Here is a 24,448-nt window from a genome sequence, read left to right as displayed (position 1 = left end):
ATCCAGTGCTGAACGGAGCACGAACCGTGAAAAAAAAAAATGCCGGCGGGGGGGGGGGGGGGGGGGAGCTACCTCGAGGTGGTCGTGGAGGCGCCGGCGAGGTGCTCGTTGCTCGGGAGATGGCCGGGGAGGTGGTTCCGGGAGAAGCCGGCGAGGTGGTCGGAGATCGGGAGAATGCCGGCGACGAGAGGGAGAAGGGGGAACATGGGGGTTTTGGGCGTTGCCGAGGTGCTTTGGGCGGAACAGTTCAAAGGGAGACGGAGGGGGTTTGGCCGCCGGCGAGGTGCTTGAGGCGAGGTTTTTTGGGCGGAAGGGAGAAGCCGGCGGGTGTTTTGGAGGGGAAGAGCGGGGTGGGGGGGGTTTGGGGGGTGTAGAGAGCAATTTAGGTGAGGGGGTGGGGAGGGTGGGGGGTAATTTAGGAATTTTTAATTTTTTAGGGGTGTCCTTAGCAAATGGGGGGGTGTAGAGAGTATTTAATTTTTTTTTAATTTTTGGGGGGGTGTCCTGAGCAATAGGGGGGGTGTATATAGAACCACCCTCAAACGACGCCCCCACCCTTTCTATCGCTCCCCCTCCCTCTTTCATTTGCAATTCCCGCTTCCTCACCTCGGTTGTCCGAACCCCAAAAGGAGCGCGGGATGAAGTGAGGTAAGCGCGCTCGCGAAGCTTTCCGAGCTCCATTAATGTCGGTCGCTCCCTTCTCTCTCTCTCTCGCCGGGAAAATCCCGAGATCTCGCCCTCTCACTTTCCCAGCTACAAATTTGACGATATAGTTTTTTTCGAGAACTTGGAATCCCCTTTTCTTGGTGTATTTCTTTTCTAACCTGGAAACCCTAGATTTTTGTCATCTTCTCCATTCATTTGATTGATTCGAGTTTTGGAGTTTTTGGGATTTACTGTGCCCCATTTTTATCCAGGAAGCTTGGAGAAATCATAGATCTTGGAATCCTAGTTCGCGTGCTTGTTCTCTGAGATCGTTTCAGGGTTCTAAGGTAAGAGATTGTGCTGCGGTTGTTCTAGGAACGTGGATTCTTCTTTTCTTGTTTTTTTTTTATGGTTAGTAGTTTGTTGATTAGATGGTGGGAGATGCGGAGGAGAGGATTCCAGTCACTTCGCCTATGGTAGCGGCGGTTTCTTCTGGTAGAGGCGAAGTTTCATCGGTGGAGGCCACGGCTTCTGGGGTGAGGAGGTGTAGCCTGAGATATGTGGGGAAGGAGAGGCCTAACTATGGAGGGAGGAAGGAGGAAACTGCAGCAAAAAAGAAAGCTAGGCTTGATTTCGGAAAGCAAGTGTCTGAAGCTCCTTCGGCCCCTTTACAGTCTAATGAGATGATAGGTTTGAATACTGGTGATGGTGTAGAAGGAGAGGCCGTGCGGAGAGGAGAACATGGTGGTGTGGTGAATGGAGAAGGTGTTGATGGGGACCTGCAGGCAGGTTCTGGTAAGAGTGCACATGCCAGAGTGAGGGAAACACTAAGGGCTTTCAATGGCCACTACCTTCACTTTGTTCAGGTTAGTGGAGTAACGTAATAAAAGGCCCATTCTTATTTCCTCATTGTTGTGGAGAGACTACTTTCTCTCGAGAGTTCCCTGTGCTGACCTGCTAGACTACATGTATGAGATTCATGTTTCATGCATTTGCAAAGGAAAAATAGAAAAGTTTCATATATTGTTTTGGAATGATCCACATATACCAATTGGGAATTGAACTATGAAGGCTCATAGTCCATGATGTCAAACTGAGAAAACATATTTGAAAACTAAATAGATTTTAAATATATCATGAATGCTTAAGGAAGTGGAACATATCAGTGAATTATATTGTCATGCATTTGAAAAAAAATGACCTAAAATTAGGCATCCAATGTATTTAAAAAATATTTGTGTAGCAGGCTGCTTCATTTCCATTTTTATTGCATAACATACTCTTAAAATTGCTGGACAGGAGGAAGAGCAAAGAGTTAAGCAACTGGAGGCTAAACTTTCAAAAGTTCCTAAATCTTCAAATCCTAAGGTGAGTTTCCGCTAGTCTGCCATATATTCTTTCTTCCAAGTCATGTTTATCCTCATTATTTCAATTTTTACAGCTGAAAAAGAGGAACGGCAGGAAAGTAGAGGTTAGTGTATCGGAATTAAAGGAACCTAAGGTAAACATATCCTTTATTTATATTTTATCTATTGGTTATCTCTTTTATTGGTTTTATTTGATACATCAAGGATATTTTGACAAGGTTTAAAGTAGGAACACACAATTTTAGCTAGGAAATAAATCCATTGACTCATTCTTGCTGCTTTCATTGTCATTTCATTGCTTTGATTCATTTTTTTGTATTGCAAAGAGATGTTCTATTTTTCTCCAGCATGCTCTTTATAAAAATTGTATAAATATCAATGACATAGTGAGGGGGATAATACCAAGAGACACTAATTAGAGTGTCATATATTTAAAAGGAATATTAACACTAATGGTACCTAGAGTTTTACAATTAAAACTGTAATTAGGGATGATAATTTTTTTGATGGGCATTTGTAACATCCTGTTTCATTAAAATGAATGAATATGCATTTGTTGTTGTTTTGCTTATTAAATGACTATTTTCATGTAAGAGTTGAAGTGCTGTTATACAGCAATTTTATATTTTACCTGCTAGCCTACTCAGTTCCAAGATAGCAAACTTGTAATTTTCCTCATTATCTTTAGAAGGTCATCAAAATTGCATTTGTACAGTAATTTCAATAATTGATGCTTTAACATGGTTAAGCCAATATTGACAATATATTGTCATTTTGATAATACAAAGCATGGCTTTTCTAAAATGATATGCATTTTATATTTGCACATATGCTCAAACTATTATGTTGAGGATGAAGTCTAAAGTCATTCGTTTCTACATAAACCTTGCAGTTTGTGTTTCTTTTTTATAAAAAACACTCTTGATTTATATCTTGTGCAGAGAGGAAGTGGTTGTGAAGAGGATGTAAAAAGAGCATCAAAACGACCGGATCTTAAGGCAATTAGTAAGGCATGTTTTACTCCTTCGTATTGCATCTATTTCTTCACAATATGTTGCATTCACTATGATACTCACCAATTAAGTACAAATAGTTGGATTCATTTGTATTATCACTTTGTTTTTCCTTGATCTTATCAGTTCTGGATTGTTAAGATGCAATTTGGATTAGCTTTTTTGGTTGTTGATGCAGTAAAGAAGATTGGTTAGCTACACTTTTTGGGCTACTAACTTGCATTTCTTGTCCAAGTTTCAACATAAATGCACAACTAAGTTTGCTCTTGCCTTCATCATTTTATTCAGCTTTTGGTTTGATATGACTTGCTTATACTTCTAACTGTATGTTGGTTTATATGGTACTTTTGTTCTGCTGTTCTGAAAGTTGTTGCAACAACAACAGCTTATCATTTTCAAATATTTTGCTTACCAAACTAAAATTAGGGTGCAGCAATCAATATGCTGCTTAACAACAAACACTTTGTTTCTCCCAGCATGTATGGGAAGAAACAGATGAACTGAACATGCAGTTTAGAACTAGTCAGATATTTTCAAAACCCACAAAAACAAATTCCTAGTTATATGTCATGTTGATTATGGTAAAATGTTACTTTTTGTCTAAATTTCAACAACACATTCACACTGCTAACTAATCACTATTCATATACCATTGTAATATTATAAAAACTGTTGGCTTATGTTTCAATACGAGCATATATTTCTCTTTTATGTTATGACAACGTTGACATGCCACTTAGGGTATGAAGAAAAATCCAAGTTCACCCACACAAATGTATTTCTTAATGTTTCTTACATCTTTACCATCTGCTATCTCCTAAATCTTTATTTTATTTCTTGTTTTTGTTTAAATTAACATAATTGTTTCTTATTCTAGTCTCTATGATATAAATACACATATCGCATATGTGAATAGCTATTTGGGTTTGTAATTATCAAAATGTCTAAAACTTCTAACTTGAACTTTTGGGCTGTTTATTGGACAAAGGAGGTTCATTGAAGATAGTCTTTGCTTGATCATAGAACTTTTTGTGGTTATATATTTTTATGAATGGATGAATCTTATAGTGTTTTTGACTCCTAAAGTTGTTCCTATACATCAGATTTAGTCATTGTTTCTAGGCTTTTCTAATTACTATTATTATTTTTAATAAGTCATGTAGGCATTAATAAGTCATGTGGGCATGATATTACGAGATGTTTTTGACTGGAGGCTGCTAACTAGTGCAGTTGGTAAGTTCATTGAGGAATCGATGACCTGGGTTGGAGTCCTGCCCTCACATGATTTCATCCAATTTCCTCCTATCCTAGTTCTCAGGAAAAAAAAGAAACATGAAATAAATGAGTTGACTTTTTTATCGAGATATTTACTAATCTTGAGCATGTTAGGTATGCACAATTGCTACTCAGACTAGATCTGGATAAGATAAACCTCACCAAAATAGTATGTTAAACATGCATAAAGTAACTGAAAAGTAAAAAAAATAAAATGATAAATTCTTTATGTTATTTGTCAAAATTGCAAAAGTGTTTTTCAGTGTTCAAGAAATATTTTCTCCTATTAGGTTGAAAAAAATAATACAAGATATATGAAACCATGTTTTTTTCTGTCACATTTATTTATTAGTTCTCTATGGTGAGCTATTGACATTCCTGGACGGTAAAGATATCTATCCAATTGGTTGTGATTGTGCAGTTTAATAGCTACTCATATGCTGCTTTGACATGGCATATTTTTTCATCATCTCATCTAATTGGGTATAATTTTCTACTGATTTTATTAAAGGATAAGTACTAGCTTTGCATGAAACAGTGGCATGGAAATCATCAAAAGCTTGCAACCATTGTATTATGTGGATTTTTAAAATATTAGGTTTTCTAACATAGTAAATGACAATTATTTAGGCTGTTGATTTTCATGATCGATATCTAATATTTAATTTGCATCCAAATTTCATTACATGGATGCAGATTTTCCTTTAGAATTGTGGTTTCACTTGCCTAATAATTAATATTTTCAGTTGATTCATTTTGGGGATGTTGTAAAATACTTGGCACTGTGATGCTTTTCAAGCGTCAGAATTCTGGCTATAATCTTTTAACATTACTATGTGATTTCTTCTTCCACTTTGTTTTCCAGATGATTGAAACTGGAGCTGTTCTGTACCCTGAGAAGAGGATAGGCCATCTTCCTGGTTTGTTATTGCTTCTATTGGAAATTGTGATCTGCAATTCTAGTCTTATTCATCTGATTATGATTATTATGATGATGATGATCATCATCATCAATATCAATGCCAAGTTTTATGTGTATTTTCACTTATTTTGAAGAAGTCCCATAGTGCTGTTGTGTAATATAATAGATCCAATAACATTTGTTAAAATGTGTAGACTAAGCAGTTGACACATATTTTTGGCAGGAATTGATGTTGGGCACCAATTCTATTCACGAGCTGAAATGGTGGTTCTAGGTCTTCATAGTCACTGGTTGAATGGAATTGATTACATGGGAAATTTCTACGCAAAATTGGTAATATATAGAGTATACCCTCATGAAATTAGTAAGAGCTAATTGTTTGTTTGTTAATCATTAATTGGGGTATTGTGTCTTCACATGATCTTTGGTTTATAAATTGTACCTGAGAAAATGATAGTCACCTATCTCAAATTAGCCACCTCTCCTCTCAATTTAGTGCCTTTCCAAGCCCAAGGAAATGTTTTGTGAGCTTGAATGCATAGTTATGGTACTATGGTAGGTCTCCCTACTCATCAACTAGCCATGTAGCTTTTATGGTGGATCTCACTCTTGCCTAAAGCTGCCTCTACCAGAGATTAGGACAATTATGTTGGTAGACTTTTTGGTCAGGGTATTTAAGGCCAATTATTAGATTTCTGAGTAAAATATTTTATTGGTTTAACCATGCAGTTTTTCTGTAGTACTTCATCATGCAGTTAGGTATTTTCCTTAGTTTTTTTAAGTAATTTTGTTCCACTAGGTATTTTCCTTTATTTTTTATTTTCTTATATTCTTTGATTGTCACGTATAATTGTCCTTGATATCCTCTATAAGATTCTCAATGGTTATTTTTTTTTTGCCAATCCTGTCTTGCTTACGCCATATTGGTCATTTATAGAATTTCAATGGTGGTGCATTTGAGTTATTTTTCTTCTAAACAGTCTGCTGAGTAAATGTTTATTGCATGCATGCTGGGTATGTTTATAAGAATTTACCTTTGTCATTCACTTTATAATTTCTTTCTCTGAATGTGTTATGCTTTTGTTTATACTGAATGTATTGTGTACTTGAAAGGCTTTTCAGCCAAAAAAAGCCAGTATGCTTCTTTCATTTTCTATTTGCTTCAAGGCATGATTTGCAAGTGTTACCTTTTTCCCTCTTTTTTGGTTCTTTAGTGCCATGATATTCATGCTTATCTATGTATTTTTCTCCCAAAATCTCAAAAAAGAATGCATATACTCATCAATTTTTTGAAACTTTTGATTTTGGTAGGAGCAATACAAGGGCTACAAATTTCCACTTGCCGTATGCATAGTGTTATCTGGCATGTATGAAGATGACTTAGACAACTCTGAAAATGTTGTTTATACTGGTCAAGGTGGACATGATTTACTTGGTAATAAGCATCAGATCCGGGATCAAAAGATGGAACGTGGTAATTTGGCGTTAAAGGTTTGTGTTCATTGTTGTTTTTCTTATAAATAGATTTCCCATTATTTTCTCATGTTTTTAATTTCAAGATAAGCATTGTATTACTTCTACAAAATTCAAAGGTCTCATACATGTTTTGTGAGGTTTTGGTGGTTGTTTTCAAAGGATTTAATTACAACCTGGCCATTTAATAGTAGTAGTAGAAATGGCATTTCTTTTAAATTTAGATAGCATTTTGAAGATATTGTGAAATGAAGAGTGAAAAGAAGAAAGAAGTGAAAATGAGGATGGTGGAAGTGGCACAAGATATAATCTTGAAGGTGTTTGCACAATTCTATCTATTGTATTGGTGATCAGATTAGTTTTTCACATGACCAAACTGCCAAAAACAGATGGATTTTATTGACATGTAAATCAATGGAGAAGGAAGTTAAACATATAGGTTTCGATGTTGCCCAACTATTTAATGGATGGATATCAATGCAACCAAGATTGAATGTTAAAACATGATTTTGATTGTTGTGATATTCCAAGTTTGTATCTAACCTATTTACATATAGTGGTTAGCTGGTTATACCTTTTTATGAGTAACATGACAGCCCATTTCAATATACTCTACTTTTGGTTGATGACAAAGTTCGCCGTGCTGGTATCAGAGCCCGTATCGGTCGGCCGACGGCACGGTTCAGTACCCCCCATGCCGTTCCATGCCGGGCCGTACCGGTACAGCAGAAAGGGTGAGGGAGAGAGAGAACGGAAGAGTAGAAAAAAGAGAAGGGGGGAGGGAAAGGGAAGAAGGGAGGAAGAGAGAACAGGCTCTGGAGGGTGCCGGAAGGGCGCCACAAAGGGCCGAAGGAGGGGCTTAGCCCTCCGAACCCTTGTTTTGTTCAAAACAGGGGTCTGGAGGGCGGAGCCCCTTCTCTGGCCCTCTCCCTCCCTCTCTCCCTCTATCTCTCTATCTCTCTCTCTCTCTCGTTTCCTCTCTTTCTTTCTCCCTCTCCCCGTCCTGCCGGTTTTTTGTTTTGAATGCTAGGACCATCCCGATCTGCCGCCGGCATGGCTCGGTATGCCTCGAATCGAGCGGTTCGGAATGGTTCCACATTTTTTGGTTGATGATTTGATTAAATTTATGTGATGCAGCCTAAATACTATATCTTCATTGGATCATTCATTGAGCTAATTTTTGCCATTCATGGTTTGAGATGTTAATGTCAAGGAGTTGATGTTGTTGAGATTGGCTTACTCGAGTTGACAAATTCTTCCACTCAAGTTGGGCCATATTTTCTTGATTTTGGTATCTTGGATGTAACTTGCACTTTGTTACACTGTCAAATTCATACTAGATGTCGGATACTTCTTTTTTAGTTTTCATTTTAAATTTACTTTATAAACTTAGTGTCTCAACTTAATGCTGATTGAGTATAGCTTCAAGCATCAGTGTCTCAACTTAATGCTGATTGAGTATAGCTTCAAGCATCATTATTGTCAACCTAAGTCCGCCATCAACTTCTGGCCATAGTTGGGCCTCTGATTAGCATGTGGTCCATTTCTGATGATGATCGCTTTGTTGCCAATCATCGATCATTTGGGATCTGAGACCTACCTAAACATTATACGTATTTTGTTGTGGAAATTTGAAAAAGAACTAAAACTTTAACAAAGCTATGTTGTGTGAACTGAGTGATGAAGGGGAACTATATTTGTAGTTTTGATTAAAATCAATCTTGGGTTTTCATCCTGCTCTAGTGGGTTTAGCTAGTTCCTGTCTTCTTGCTGGAACTAACCACATCTAGTCATTTTTTAAAAGTTACATTTCGGCCTTTACTATCATACTAGGTTGTGCATTACTTCTTCGGGTATATAGTCTGTATAGTGTCAAAATTTGTTTTACTTCTTTGGGTATATAGTCTGTATAGTGTCAAAATTTGTTTTTCTTTTTTTATTTAGTTACATGAGTAGATAGTTGATAAAGCATAACCTTGATAAGCCAAGGCCTTCAAAAAGCCGTCATTATAGTACTTTAACATAAACAACTAAACAGAAGACATTGTCATTCACAATAATGATGTCATTTTTTTATATAAGTTTGTTTCATGTTTTATATCCTTGTTCTACAAAAAGGAAATGATAATATGTTTGTCATGAATTGATTAACATAATTTATGGTATAATTTGGTTAACTTTTGAATTTAAAAATGCTAATTTATTTGGATGAGCAGTGAAAATATAAAATAATACGCCATTATAACAAAATGACAGTTTAAAAGATGCAAGCTATTATACATAATATAATGAGAGGCCTCCAAAACAATTGGAATTATCAAATTAGTTCTATTTTTAAGTTAACGTTATATTCACAATATTAGTATAAAATTGATTTCACTCTAAAATTAACTAGCTAAATTAAATATTATAGTAAAATTGCCATTTCTTTCCTATTGATTAGCAATGGAAGAGAAGTGATGATTTCAGTTGTGTATCTTCCTTTCCTATTCCATTCAGATTGCCAGTTGGATTCTTTTTTCATTCCTATGAACCAAACAAAGCATACCCGCTGTCTAATAACTTTTGTTGACTTTGTGTATTTGTGCTTCTACCTTTTCATCTTTTGGCAGCTTTTTCAAAATTTTATGATCAAAACTCTGAAACTTAGAGTGAAAAGCTGCCAAAAAATGGCTGAAATTGCCAAGTCAAAGTCCACAAATCTGACCAAAATTGATATTGAAACTGTGTTTTCAAAGATTAGGGGTAAAACTGGCATGAGGGACATTTTGTGTTAATAATTTCTCAATGAGAGAAATCTCTAGCAATCGGATCTGAACAACAAAAATGGGCTTAACAATACGTTCTCAAGGAACATCACCATAAGGGGGAGCTTAAAATAAAGGTGGAATGAGCTACATATTGGTGAATACTCTGTGTCAGGAGGTGGAAGGACAGAGTGCTTGAATCAAATAAGAGGCCTTACTGGCCCTGCAAAATTACATGTTTCATCTCCAAAGTGAAACATGGCTGTTTAATTTCACATTTCTTTTTAACACCTTATTAAACAACATTTATGGCCACCAGATTAATCAATTGTTAGTTGGACTTTCACATTTGGGAATCAAGTTGTCAAGATATAATTATCTATCTCGATTCAATTTAAAAGATGCAATCGGACTAACCAAAGAGCCGATAAACTCCTTCTGCGGTGATAGGAAAAGCAATATCGAGTATGTAACTTGTATGAAGAGGTAAAATGAGGAGCCAGATCTCAAGATGTGTAAGTAACTTGGCCTTTTATTCGAGTTAACAAGGTTGTCACGGGTGGCCGCCTAGGCAGTCCATTTAGGCTCTAAGTTAGCCTTATTGCAGGCATCTGATGCTTCCAGGCTGTTAGGTGAGGCTGCTGGTCTGGTGGCTAGGTTGGCATTTAGCTGCCTATGAGACACTTTGTCACCAGGCAGGCACCTATTTCTAATTTTATTGAACACTTAAGCTCATCTTGCCAAGGAGTACTATGCATCAAGCTGCCCTCTTGTAACTCTAAGCTCTCCTCTCCATCATTAGTGGCAAGGGGAGAGTTTAGGGCCATGAACAGGAGAAAAGGGGAAATCTGTAGATTGTGGTTATTATGGTACTGATGTGTTGATCACGAGGCTCTTGTATTAACTTTAATAAATTTTGAGAATTTGAAACTATAGGTGCCAGCCTGGCTAATGAGGCTGCCTAGGCATTTAAGGCATTCACACTTTAGGGGCATATAGGTATTTTGTTAGCCTTTTTGTCCAAATATGTGATTGAACTCATCACTGGTTTAATGTGTTATTTCTCACCAGTAACTTTGGTCAAGATAATAATGGAATTCTATAGTCTTTATCTTTTCATGTGGAAGGACTTCTTTCATAGCCTCCATTCTTTGTTGAGTTATCAACCTAGAAAGAGTGAATCCAACAAAACATATGGATGAAGTCTTTTGGTATAGAAGAAAAGGAATTGCCTAGCAGCTGAAGCTGTAAAACTTTGCTGTAGGCATCTGATTGCCCAGAGAGGCTAGGGAAAATCTTTTTAAATAGTTGCCATGAGGGTTCCATAGTAATGTGACTGCATGCTTCTTTGCATCGTTTAAAATGTTCTCTTGGTGTAACAGATTACTGTGGCAGACATTTCTTTTTCTTCTTCTTCTTCTTTTTTAAATATCTTCCAATGCCCTCATTTAATCTTTCCAGTCAATATATGTATTCTTGTCTGGGTTTTGGCTTCTATGGTTAATTATTAGAAGAACAAGAATCATTGGAGTGACAGACTTATCACAAAGTGTAAAGGAAGGACATGGATGATCATCAACTAAGTTGTATTGGATCCTTAAGTACTGGATGTTGTTGACCAATTATGATTTTCTGCTCATTCCAGTTTCTTTTTTTAAGGGCTTGGATCTTTTGAACTTGTTTGTGAGCATTTCGTATGTCACGTAATCTTGCTGCTTAGATTAGCGTAATAATTTGTTAAATGGAGTGCACTGACAGTCATTATTTGCTTCCTTAAAGAATAAAATACAAACTATTAAATGCTTCATGTAGATTTCCTGCTTGCAGCGGACATGCATACGAGGCCTTATGTTTGCAGATGTAGATCATCATATAGAAAACCTTGTAAAAGTTCACTTTTTAACTGACTTTTGCATGATAAAGCTGGTATATTTATGCCTTTACATGAATAAATGTGGAGACAAGAAGATTTATATATCCATGATTGCATGTCTGACTGCATAGTTATATATATGTGGATGTTTCTGTTACATGCATTGTCAGCGTACCTTTTATTAGCATAATTTGTTGATGCATCTGTTTCCATTTTCCAAATTGATTCCTGTTCTCACTTTGCAGAATAGCATGGAAGCTGGTCTACCGGTTAGAGTTGTCCGTGGACATGAGTCAGCAAGCAGTTATTGTGGAAAAGTTTATACATATGATGGCTTATACGAGGTTAATATGGGACACATATTTTAGCCTTTGTTTTCCATTTGAACTGATGTTTTTGAAATTTGGTATAAAAACTACTTGTTCATTGTGCATTGGAAAACCTGGTCCATAACCATTATAATTGTTTCTTTATCAATGGTTTTATTATTAGATTGCAAATACATGGATGATCATGAACTTCTGAAGCTTGCATTGGACCACCTGCTTTGTACAATATAATGGAATTGTTTTGTATGTGATGGCATTTCCTATGACAGATACTTCCTATTTCATCATCTTACAGTTAAGCATGTCAATATAAGAATGGACATATTTTGTTGGTAGTTTAATTTTTGGTGTGCTTGTACCAACATTCACCTTGTAAGTGAATCTATATGTTTAGAAGGTGGCATTTAGTTCGCACACTTGAGCTATTGTTTTGCTTGTGATGTAATTACGTGGCTTTCTCTTGGTTTTGGCTAAAATAGTTTTTAATTCACCATTGACGAGAAACTAGGGCAATTTTGTGTGATGTTATTATTAAGTGAAACCAATACAGTGACAACCACCGAGTTTTTGATTATACCATGTCCAAGATGGTGAACATTCCTTTTTATTAATTTTAACTGTCATTAAAATATTCAACATTTTCTGACAATTTTGGGTTTGCTTGATAATTGATTGTTTGCTTCAAGCCATTATGAATGTTAAACATATTTCTGTGGGAAATTAATGATGTCAATCTATTAGATGATTCTTGTGCTAATAAATATGCTTATGCATGTCGATTCCTAAGTCACTCATAATTGCGATATGTGAAATTAAAAGTGTTGATCACAATACGGTCATTTCTACGGTCATTGTCTTTTGCGTGATGCTTTAAAATTAATGACTAATTTGTTCTGTTTTCATATTAGGCAACTTAGATTCATATCTATCTAGCAAGTTATCTGCTACCAATGCCTTTCACATCTTTTATGATAGGTTTTATTTTACTTGTTGAATGTTTTTAACCTGAAGAACTTACTGAATTAATGATAAAACATTTGTGGAGCAAGTTGACTAGAAAAAAATACTAACAATAAAGATCACAATGATACACCTTGAGGTATTGGATACTTTATCTTATAACTTTTTAAAACCTATTTGTAATTTTCAACTTTGCTTGATGTTTTCTTTTATTATTGACTACTGCTGGTATTGCCAGACTCCCAGAATTAGTGAATAGTGAAAACTGAAAATTTGCATTAATATTGTTTTAGACTGACTTGTCTTATCTCATTTGTTATGTGCATATTTCTATTTCCTGTTTTCTATTTGCTTTAATACTCTATTCATCTATACACAGGTTCATAAATATTGGGCTGAGAAAGGTATACGTGGATTTACAGTATTTAAATACCAACTGAAACGGCTTGAGGCACAGCCAATTTTGATGACTGGCCAGGTTTCGTAATCAATTTGTTCCCCCCCTTCCTATTTGTCTTTTCTCTAATTAGATTTATTAATTATGCTCTTTGTGAAAGTAAGTACATAAGTATATATCAATCTTAATTTTTGGCTATTTTTATAAAGTTATTTATATGGAAGAGAAAGGATATTAAAATAAAATAATTGAATAAATTTAAATGGTAATTAAATATTGTATATTGTACATATAACTTGATGTCTTCATCGCATCTTTACCAAGCAGGAAGGAGAATCTCATAGTACCGTGCAAATTAATGAAGAAGTCATGAAGTTGATATATTATTGGAAGCATGCAGTAATGAGACCATCCTAACAAGTTATTGATGCTGTGCTAAGTGATGATTGCTTTTATGATTTAAATGCTTATAGAACATTTGTTTGTAGATAATATACAAAGCAGATAAATTGTCATTGAAGGTTGGTAAAACGTCATTTCAGGAAGCAAAAGTTGAAGCTAAGCCATGGCATGACACTCTACTTCTCACTTAGTAAAGCAAACCTATTTATTAGCTTGTCAGAAAATGCTGTGACCTTTCAGCAAACACAAAAGAAAACAATAGATTGAAGGGTTGGTTCATTGCTAGCTAGTTTTGATTTATGGGATTTGCAAGCACTCAAGGGTGGAGTAGTGGGGAGGAGAGAGAGCATCCCTATTTTCTATTTTACATGGAAAATATGTAATGAGTGTATTATCTGCAAGCCATGATTAACTCTTTTTATAACCATCAACTGATAAAATGAAATGAGGGAGGGGGAATGGAGAAAGATAGGTTACATGGAAGTTGCAAAACATGAAAATTTTCCTTGCTCAAAAATCTGTATAAATTCACTTTACAAAGGCCCACATATAGAAGCATATAAAAGACTTTGTGGATTAGATTCAAGGGCATTATTACTGATAATTCCCATGGATCTAAAGATTGTTGGAGTAGGATGGTACCATCTGTAATTCTGTATTGTATCGTTCTGAAGTGATACCGGCAATAGTATGGGTGCTAGGATGCCAAAACCATCCGTATCGATATGTATTGGCCGTAATGGTCCATATTGACTGCACCATACTGAGCGTACCAGTCCTATACTGATAATTTTCATTCTTTCTGGTGCTATCAGTCTTCGTATGTACCACTTGTGCTATACTGATACCTTTAATCTTCTATAATTATTTGCTGCTGTTAGCATTTTTTTTCTTTTGCACCATCTTCAAGAAGCGTTCTTTATGTATGAATAACTATACAAGGATTCTCTTGTTTGAAATTGTGTGTATTTGCTTCAAGCAGCCATCTTCATTATGTTGAATCTTTTAGTCCATGTCTCTATTATTATGATTTTCAATGTCATAAAGGCTATCGTCTAAACAAGGATTTAGGTCCTATTGAAACAAACCAGTATTGTTGGTATTTGGTACCTTAGCATTCCGATAGGAAACTGGGACCGGGACACTTGCATGACAACAGTCTATTAATGGCTAGGACATTGCACTCATTCTAGCTAAAATCGATTGGAGTAGCCAATACCAAGGTCAGTTTGGTTGGTACTAGGCCTGGCTAGGTCACTTGATTTTGAACTAATAAAGAGAGAGTAGTTGGGGAGCACACTCTTTCTCTTTGGCTTAGTCGGGGGTGGGGGGGGGGGGAGGGGTGCGAGTAGAAAACAAGAATGAGAGAGATGAGAGGAAGTGAGAGAGATGATGGAGGGCAGATCTGGCTGCTCTCATAGTTGTCTGGCATCCTTGATATCAGATATCTCCTCAGAAACATATCAAGATTCACTCAAATACTTGTCTAGGACAATAAAGCTAAAAAGAAACTGAACAGACAGTAAGGGCACATCACTACCATCTTGATCCAGAACAACTGGTACGGCCCTTGGACTGGTATTTTAAGCCTTTGCGCTAAATGTATTACTTTGAGTAATTAATTGTTATAATGTATATGAATACACACAATGTTTGATCTTCCTAGTCACGATTAACAATTTTTTAATCATTATAAAGTTGGTATCAGTTGGTTTTGATTTAATGAATAGGAGACTTCACTCTCAATATCAAGGTTTTCATCTTGGCTGGGTTCTTGGTTTGTATTGTGATCATCCTTGATGCGATATATGTAGAAATCTTTGTCCTATTTTCTTGATTGATATAAACCAAAAAAAAAGAGATATCAGCCAATACAATATATTTATATTGGTTGATATTATTCAATCATGATTTAGTTAAACAGTTTTCTTAACTAATAAGTCTTGAAATCAATGCTTATTATCTCGGTCGAGATTTTGATATCGTAGTCCTAAAATATCTGCAATTATCTTGGAAAATCTTGGTTCTCTCCAAATTTTCCCACTTATCATACCAAGATAAATCGAGATCTCAGTCCATGTTGGTCCCAATCACTCACCAGGATAACTGATATCTCAGGATTTAAAAATGTTGCTCAATATATGCATGGAGATATGGATTTTAAATTGGATGAGAGGAGGGGTTGTCTCATTCTAGCATCTAGTATTGATTTTAAAGTGTGATTTCATCTCATATCTGAACAAGTTTCTATTTTGTCACTTATCATCTTGATGGAGGTGGTTTTTCTTCTCCTTATCTTCATGTCGTTAATATGGGACCAAGTTTCCAATATTCTCAAGACTTGGATCTAGTTGTAAAACATAGAGGGGTTCCAAGTGGATTGTATCCTGGAGTAAATCATAAAGTCTGAAGATTCTTTATGATTACATAAAAACTGAAACATGGAAAACTTGAAACAGATATATTTGTAAATTAGATGATTTAAAATGATTAAAAACTATTACATATAACTGCAAAACTGCAGCTTGCTCCACTGTTTTCCCATATGTAGCAAGCCAATGAATAAATCATGTCTATTTGTTGAATATATCTTTTATACCATCATGTTTGTCCTATTATGTCTCGATATTTTTAATTTGACAAATATAAGTTATAATGATAAAGATCCATAGACAGGTAAAAATGATCAATAATGTTTATGTCTATTTGTTGAATATATCTTTATACCATCATGTTTGTCCTATTCTGTGTTGATATTTTAATTTGACAAAAATAAGTTACAATGATAAAGATTGATGGACAGGTAAAAATGATCAATAATGTTTCCAATGTCATCATCATCATTAGCAACACTAGGAGTAGATTTCATATCATTGGCTAAGGAGGAAGCAAAATTTTCTTCCTTATCCTAAAGCTCAGTTCTATATTGTTATGCTGCAAATCCGGAATATGATATGGCTGTGCTATCGCAGGATATTACCCACAATAACATGAAGCCTCCAATAGAAAACCTGTATAAAAATTTATCTCATAAAGTACATAATAAAAGTGGTCCAAAGTTTTTCCAGTTATTAAACAAAGTGCGGGTACAAAGCATCTAAATCTAGAGTTTAAATATTCAAACTACATAAACCATAATTTTATAATCATTAACTAGATTTGTTATTAACCTGCTACTATGCTTCAAAGCTTATTATCTCGACCTCCACTTGGATTAAACCTCCTTGCTCCTAGCAGCCTCATTTGTCTAAAAAGAACAAAGAGAAGAGTGAGCTTCATAGCTTAGTAACTTTGCACTACCTTACTGGATCAAGTATAAGTTTTACATGATTTAATGCACCATTTAGAAAATAACTTTTACTATAAAATAAAGCATTTCATAGATATAATAATATAACAAACCATGTCACAATAATCCAATCATGTTGCATAAATCATGTAGGTTCATAAAGATGAATTTAAGTGCAATTTAAAATAATTATAGTCATCAAATATTTGCCATTTGGCCATATTTTAAAAACAATGCTCACAAATATTTTGTGCTACAGTCACTATAACTTGTGACAGGGCTATTTTCTTAATCAATAAACTATTATGGTCCGTAATCATTACCAACTTTAACCCATTGGCAAAAGGTCGTTTTCTTTGGATGCTAGCTCCAGGGTGTCTATTAGTCTTTATTTCTAGGGGCAGTCATACCTATCCGAGAATCCTTAAAATATTTTATAGTTTTCATGGAATGTGTCTATATAAATTAGTTGAAAAACGTGAAATGGCGTCATAAGAAGTTTATAATGCACAATCAAGCGTTATAGATCATTTTCATTGTAACATGGAATTTTTCATAATTTAGAGATCATAATTCATACATAAACAGTTCACAGTAAAGTATTCAAGAAACAATGTTTTTTTGACATAAAACATGAATCATTCATAATGCATAGCTCGATCCTAAAGTTTTACGAAAAGAGCCGATCATATCAACCATAATCTATATTTTCATACTTCATGGAATTTAAAATTAGTCACTAATTCAAAAATTAGTAAGGTTTGTGTCAAAGTCACTTACATCTGTTCGCCTAAAATCATAGTTTAGTTGGGCAAATTAGTCAGCTATTCAAAGCCATTTAAGAATACAATTAATTCATATTTAATTATTCTAAAGTCTAAATATGAAATAAGAAATCTTAGGGGACTGAAACAGAATAGATCGGGCTTCATACTTGAACCAGGGCTGGAGGAAGGAAGGATTGGCTAGGCTGTTGCAATGGATTTGGTCTAGGACCCTCTACAGGGGTCCACCTAAAGGGTGCACAGAGAAAGGAACAAGCAAAGGATGGGATCTATTATTTATTTTATTTAATTTTTTTCTTCCCATTTTCTCTCCTCTTTTTTTGGAAAAATAAGGGGAGCATGTGCCTGCCGCTCTTTAGAATAGGGGAAGAGGAGGCCTCATGGGGGCCCGACGATGGCTATAGTCGGCAAGGATGTTGACCATGGGAGCATAGGGCATCCCGGCATAGGCATTGGCCTGACAGCAAACTATTGGGCACGACTGGTGATGGACTATTGCAAAGGCGGTCAACAAACATGGAACAAGGGGTTTCTTTAATCCGATCAAATTCGGGCTTTAATCCGTTTGCTGGTGGCTGGGGCTCCATTATCGGCCAGGGGCCGACACAAGAGAGAGGCCAAAGGCCTCGACGGTGAACACCAATGGTGGAGGAGGACCGAAAAAGAGCGAAATCGTCTGTTTTACTGAAATAAAGTAGTGAAAAGAGGGAATTTTTATGGTCTAATTTTGGCAAAATCTCAATCGGCAATGAGCTATGATATAAGGAAAAATGAGAAGGAAGACATGGCTTTACCTAGGCTTCAACGAGCGCTGCGGTCATGAATCCGATGGAGATAGGGCACGACGAGCTTGTAGTAGAGAAAGGAATAGACGGGGAGAAAGGGAAGAAGAGAAGAGAGAGGGAGAGGAAGAGGAGACCGTGGAGGAGAGTATTCGTGAGAGGGAGAGAGGAAAGAGGAATTGGTCGGTGATCATGGAAACTGAGGAAGGTGAAGAAATAAGGGGAGGATATTGGCGATTTGGCGATCTCCTCTTTCTTACCTTCCCAAAACAGTGAGGGGAAATCGACTGCTAGCTGAGGTTCAATGGAAAAAGGAGGGATCATGGGGAAATCCGACGGATTCACAGCTTATTCAATGGATACATCTAGGCTGGTCGATTTCGATAGCCTAGTATCGGCCTCGAGTCAACTCAGCTTGACTGAGTTGAGTCGGTCGGGTTACTACATATATGGCATATTTCATGCATCTAATCATTAAATTTGGAATAAATTTGAAGCATGATTGACTATTATAGATATATCAATTTGGCTTTCTTTTTAGGTAAAATGTTGCAGGAAAAGGTATATGAATATCCACAAATGATTTTAATCATTTGATTTCTTTGGCATTTAGTTTTAAACTCTTGATATGCCCAATTTTCCTTTTCTTTACTCAAAAGTTCAATAACCCTGCTGGGATTTTTTTGGTCCAATGTGTTAATGTTTCATTAGACAAATAAGTGAATTGAAAGGTTAAAGATTCAAAAGAAACATAAAAGGGTCATTCGTCTGGCAACTAATATTATTTTTGATAGTGCTTTATAGATGCCAATTGCATTATTCCTCTTTATATTTGGTTACTAATATGTGCACTTTATAGAGCCATTGTCAAAAAAATTGGCGACTTGTTTGACAAGTTGCTTGTCACTCCTTTTTTTTTACACATCTTGAGGTGTATTCTATGTTTAACCATGCATTAGTGCAGTTTATATTGAGGATATCAGTAATGGTGAGGAGGTATAGGGATAGATTTATGATTGTATACTGTTTGTGTTAATGTTTTGAGGGGGAATTTATATTTTGTTTTCTGAATATTATAAATATGCAAAGACTTGTTGGCCCAAGCTTTTTAATTTGTACTTATTACCCTTGTCTACTGGTTTCTACCAATTTCAGGTTCACTTTACTCGTGCACAAGCTCCTACATCCATCTCAGAACTACGTGGGTATGAAATGAATACTTTAGTGCTACACGAGAATGACACACACACACTCACACGAACTCTTTTAGGAGCCAAGGTAATAAGGATCATTGCTTGGGTGCAATTGTCTTTTAAATAATGATGCTATAGGATTTCTAGGATATGAAGGGCCTGTTGTGGATGATCGGGCTGATAGTCCTATTGGATTAGTGGATTGGGCCAGTACAACCAGCAAAATCATAGGATTATAGGCTGGGTTAGGCCTTGATTCATAAGTACCCGGAAATAGCTTTGGTGTGGGCTGAATCCCATAGGCGATCTCTATTACCTGTTTTCATGAAGTCAGCTGCTCTGTAATTTGTTGTGTATGGACTTTGTATCCTGCTAAGATTCTAAAATATTATCTTACGCAAAACATGTTAGACACTATGTATGAATGATTCCTGCTCATATGTAGGCTTCAAAAATGCAATGTTGTAAACCGTAAATATTGTAGAACTATAATACTTCAGAGCTGAAGTTTGAATATAACATGTCAGCATATGATACAGTCAAATGTTACAAAAAGGTGGTTTGGCTTGCTCATTAAATTACATAGTCCATTTATGCTCCTATGCTGGAGAAATTTAAATTCTAATGATTTTTTTGCATTTAAGTGCCCATTTTCTTTAAAATTTAAACTATCCTCTCACTATCATATCCTTGCATGTTACTTGTGCCTGTTGGTTAACTATAACATAATGAAACATTTAAGCTTGATGTTTTGGGAAATCAATTTTTTCATATAAAATCAGTTTGTTCATGGATGAGTCTAATCAGTTGAACGGCTTGTTAGAAATATGAGTATTTGATATATGATCAATGTCTAGATCATGAAATGTTTCTTTGTTTCCTACTGGAGCATTGTCAAAACTATATTTGGTCAAAGAAAGAGTCATGTCTATTCTAGTTTTTTAAGCAAACAAATAATTGGCATCAACTTTTTTGGGGTTGGTCACAACACATTTAAGTAAATCGATTTCTAAGATGTATACATGTCTCTCCCCCGTCATTGGTAACAGTCTGCTATAGTCCATTGCATTGCCTCTTGGATGTATATTTTTTTCACTCAAGGCTATGCGTTATGTTTATGATTGACCAAGTGCCTCCCAACCTATCAACGACAGCATGAATAAATTGGTTACCTGGTCATGGACTTCACGTGCTTGTCTAAATTGTTATTTTGCAGCATTTTTAATATCGTATGGTCATTATCAACTTTGGAGATGGCATTCACTAGATCGTGGTCAAGGTTTTAAGCTTGGTTTAGTTCCCTAGGTTAGAGTACTAGTCTTAGCTCTTTCGGTGATTTTGGCTGCTATTGGCCATTTCACTCTGACATTTGTAGTTTTGGCCAGAAGAGTTAGAAAAATCAAGGCAAGTTGGCTAATATCATTTTACTGTGTCTTGATATTTAGGATCATAATTTCTGTAGTTTTGCTAGTTGTAGCTGAAAATGAACTATATTGCAGTTAAATGTGCTAAACATATGCCAAGACTGTTCTAGTATCTTGAAAATGAGTACCAAACATCACTCAATAAATTGTAAAGCAACAAGACAAGTACATAAGAGTAGACAATTAATTATATATACCTATTTTGTACCACAAGAGTATAGAACTAATTATCCATCTAAGGAAAAACTTGTTTATGCATATTTCATTTGATTACCCTTCTAAGCAAGAATAAACCGATCAAGGCAGTTTATATTTTTATAACCAATTGAAGCACATTTTCACTCAGTCATTTTAATAACCCATTTTATTTACAAACAACCTAGGTAAGCTATTTCATTGTAGTTCATTTTGACAATTTGTCTAAACAAGAAAGGTGCCAACCGATTCGTGAAGTCATTCGGTGCTGGATACTAGTGTCCCAGGTTCAAATCTTGCTTCAGCCTGATTTTGCTCGGGTTTCCTCCAATGTTACCTAGCCAAATGTCTAATTGTCCTTAAGTGTTGGGCAGGACAACCTCAAAATCTAGGTAGGTGACATGGCGTACCGCATATTCAAAAACTTAAGAAGGGAAGGAAAGTTATAGATGCTATCTGACAAACAAAATGGAAAAACTATGAATATTTAAGTTCTTTAATTTATTTGCTAGGTTCATTTAAAGTTATTTATGATATCTGAAGATGCTTAAGTTGATAATTAACCATGGCATGTTCATAGTTAAAACATAATTGACCTTTCACATTAAATAGTCAATACATTTATTATAAGTTTATATTAAAACCTAATAATACTTTGCTTAAGGTGCCCATATATTTTTGATAACCTTATTAACAGGGACACTTCAATTAAAGCATGCATGAAACCTTGTTAACTCTATATTAAAAGCAAAGGACATGAAGTCTCTGACACTTCAAACTAAGAGTCTCTTGCGTGACATTGCAAACAAAAGGTGCCAAGTTTAAACACTTTTTTGGTGATATCAACAGAATCTTTAGAGTTTCTAGCCATGCCATGTCATGCCGTGTCCAAGCTTGAATTTTGAGTTTTTGATAGATTATAAACATATAGGTTTTGGTTGCATGATGTCAAGAGATAACATAAATTTTCAAAAAATATAGTGATTTCATGTATTTAAATTGATTCTTGCAAACATTTCTTCCATCTTATTATGTATTAGAATGCAACAAAAATTGAGGACGTTGAAAAATTAAAAATGATGTTTTGCATGAATGATTTTTTACATATATTTGATGTTTAAATCCACAAAATATTATAAATATTAAATGGCATGCAATCAATTAATGGCCTACCCCAAGCTCAGATGAGAAAGGTGGGGCTTTGATGTCAGATTGACAACCTATCATATAAATATGTCAATAACTATGAAATGGATAATAATTTGAAATGCATGAATGTTAAAGCATCCTTGTTCTTTGTGACATGCCATAACCTAACTCAGTTGTGGTGAGAAGTGGGCAATTGTTGTTTAGATTGTTGTCTATAAGCACCTGCTACAATGTGACTTGGTTGCAGTGACAAATAACAAGGGATAGTTAAGCCCTTATCCATAAATGACCTGCTACAAACACAGCCCGATTGGAGTGGTGAATGAGCAATTGGTTCGGTCATTGCTCATAATTGACTTGTTACGGCATAACCTAGAGTAGTCAGGAGACGAGAAATTGCATCATATAAAGAAGGTAATTATATCGAAGAAGAGAATTAGATGTGCTAGTCAAGTGTTGGAACTTTAATTGGAAAGAATAGAGAATTAATGGATACAATGACATGTAGTTGGCAAACCCCTCGTTGACTTCACTTAAGATTTTCAAAATAAAAAAGAGGGCTCCGACGGACCCCTGTTTTGTACAATGACATGTAGTCGGCAAACCCCTCGCTGACTTCACTTAAAATTTTCAAAATAAAAAAGGGGCCCCGCCGGACCCCTATTTCGAACAAAATAGAGGTCCGGAGGGCGGCTCCGCCTTTTCTAGCCCTTCAGGGCCCTCCAGAGGCCTCCGACTGCCCTTGCTTCCTCTCCCTTCCTCCTCCCCTCTCTCTTTTTCTCTATTTGCTTGTCCCTCTCTCCCCACCTACTGATTTATCATTTTGAATGCCGGAACCATCCTGGTCTGCCGTCGGCACAGCTCGGTACGCCCCAAACTAGGTAGTTCGGGACGATTCCGCATTTCTTGCATGTGGTATTTAATTTTGGGGATAGAAATTTAGTGAGAGATTCAATTCTCAAGCTTGCAGTAGTTATGATCCGGCAATTACAAGCACTTATGTTAAGAAGAGAGTTCAACATTCGGTATCCTTTAAATGTTGATCAAATTCATCACAAATAGATTGTTTTTTATCAAAAGAAGAGAGATTAACATTTAATAATTGTAAGATGATACCAAGAGAGAATTTAACAAAACAACATAGGTTAATAGTCTCGGATTTATACACTAAGTATAAGAAGAAAAGGAAAAAAATTAATAGGCATCTAAAGATAAGATGGTTGAATTTAAAAAGAGAAAATAATATATCTTTTAGGGATAAATTACTAGAGGAGAAAATTTGGAAATTAAGGACTAAACCAAATAAAATGTTGGACCAAATGTTCAACAGTGTTAAAGAGGATAGCTAAAGATATTTTAGGAGAGTCAAAAGAGAAAAAAATATATAAATAAAGAAACATGGTGATGGAATAATGAGGTACAAGAGCCAACTAAAATAGAATAGATTGATTTTAAACCATAACAAAACAATGGCGAGGATCCTAAGATATAAGTATGCTAAAAAAGATGCAAAGTGCTCATAAAGTAAGGCTAAATATGTAGCATATGATAATTTATATGATATATTGGTTTTAAAAGGTGAATGAAATTCCTTAAATAGCTAAAGCTAGAGAGAAGAAATAGATTAAGTTAGATACATTAAAAGTGAGTATAGTGGGATATCGGTGAAAGATAAGAAAATTAAAGAAAGATGGAGATATTATTTTGAAAATTTGTTAAATGAAAATTCTACTAAAGAAATCTTCATTGAATAAGTAAAATTAAGGAGAAGTCAAATTAAGATTTTATACATACAATTCATAAAAGCAAAGTAGAGATAGTTTTGAAAAGAATACAAAAAGGTTAGGCATTAGGGTTAGATGAAATACCTATTGAGATTTGGATAGTTCTTGAAGATATCATGTTAAATTGGGTAATTTATTTGATAAAATCTTAAAAACCAAGAAAATGCTAGATGATTGAAGAGAAGTATTGTCACACGTATCTATAAGAATAAAGGTAATGTACAAATGTTCTAATTATTGGGAAATTAAGCTTATGACTCACTTTATGGATTATGGAAAAGGGTAATTGAACAAAGATTAGGAAAAATAACAAATATTTCCGATAACCAGTTTGGATTTATGCTTGAAATATCAACAATCATTTCAATTAGACAGTTGATAGAGAAATATAGAGAGGAAGGAAAAGTCTACATATGGTATTTATTGATTTAGAAAAAGCTAATG

General features: G+C 35.3%; 1 protein-coding gene across 2 annotated transcripts in view; it reads left to right on the top strand.

The window, feature by feature from the left end:
* Window positions 1–547: 547 nt before the first annotated feature.
* Window positions 548–24,448, top strand: part of LOC103707804 (histone-lysine N-methyltransferase, H3 lysine-9 specific SUVH4) — a 41,164-nt gene continuing 17,263 nt past the window's right edge. The window contains exons 1-12 of one of the 2 annotated variants that reach the window (XM_089926042.1): window positions 548–648; window positions 918–992; window positions 1,077–1,511; window positions 1,945–2,013; window positions 2,087–2,116; window positions 2,954–3,022; window positions 5,166–5,220; window positions 5,446–5,555; window positions 6,534–6,713; window positions 11,561–11,659; window positions 12,984–13,082; window positions 19,415–19,464. In XM_089926042.1, the coding sequence (XP_089782168.1) occupies window positions 1,077–1,511; window positions 1,945–2,013; window positions 2,087–2,116; window positions 2,954–3,022; window positions 5,166–5,220; window positions 5,446–5,555; window positions 6,534–6,713; window positions 11,561–11,659; window positions 12,984–13,082; window positions 19,415–19,464 (1,196 nt within the window). In that variant the 5' untranslated portion in view covers window positions 548–648; window positions 918–992. Of the gene's footprint in view, window positions 649–917; window positions 993–1,076; window positions 1,512–1,944; window positions 2,014–2,086; window positions 2,147–2,953; window positions 3,023–5,165; window positions 5,221–5,445; window positions 5,556–6,533; window positions 6,714–11,560; window positions 11,660–12,983; window positions 13,083–19,414; window positions 19,465–24,448 lie in introns of both variants that reach the window. The other variant, XM_026804911.4, reaches the window with a different exon arrangement.

The sequence above is a fragment of the Phoenix dactylifera genome, chromosome 11, assembly GCF_051530095.1.
Source record: "Phoenix dactylifera cultivar Ajwa chromosome 11, Ajwa_hap1_PhDact_Kaust_v1.1, whole genome shotgun sequence".
Lineage (NCBI taxonomy): Eukaryota > Viridiplantae > Streptophyta > Magnoliopsida > Arecales > Arecaceae > Phoenix > Phoenix dactylifera.
The sequence above is the reverse complement of the archived record's forward strand: the minus strand, read 5'-3'. Positions and strand labels throughout refer to the sequence as shown.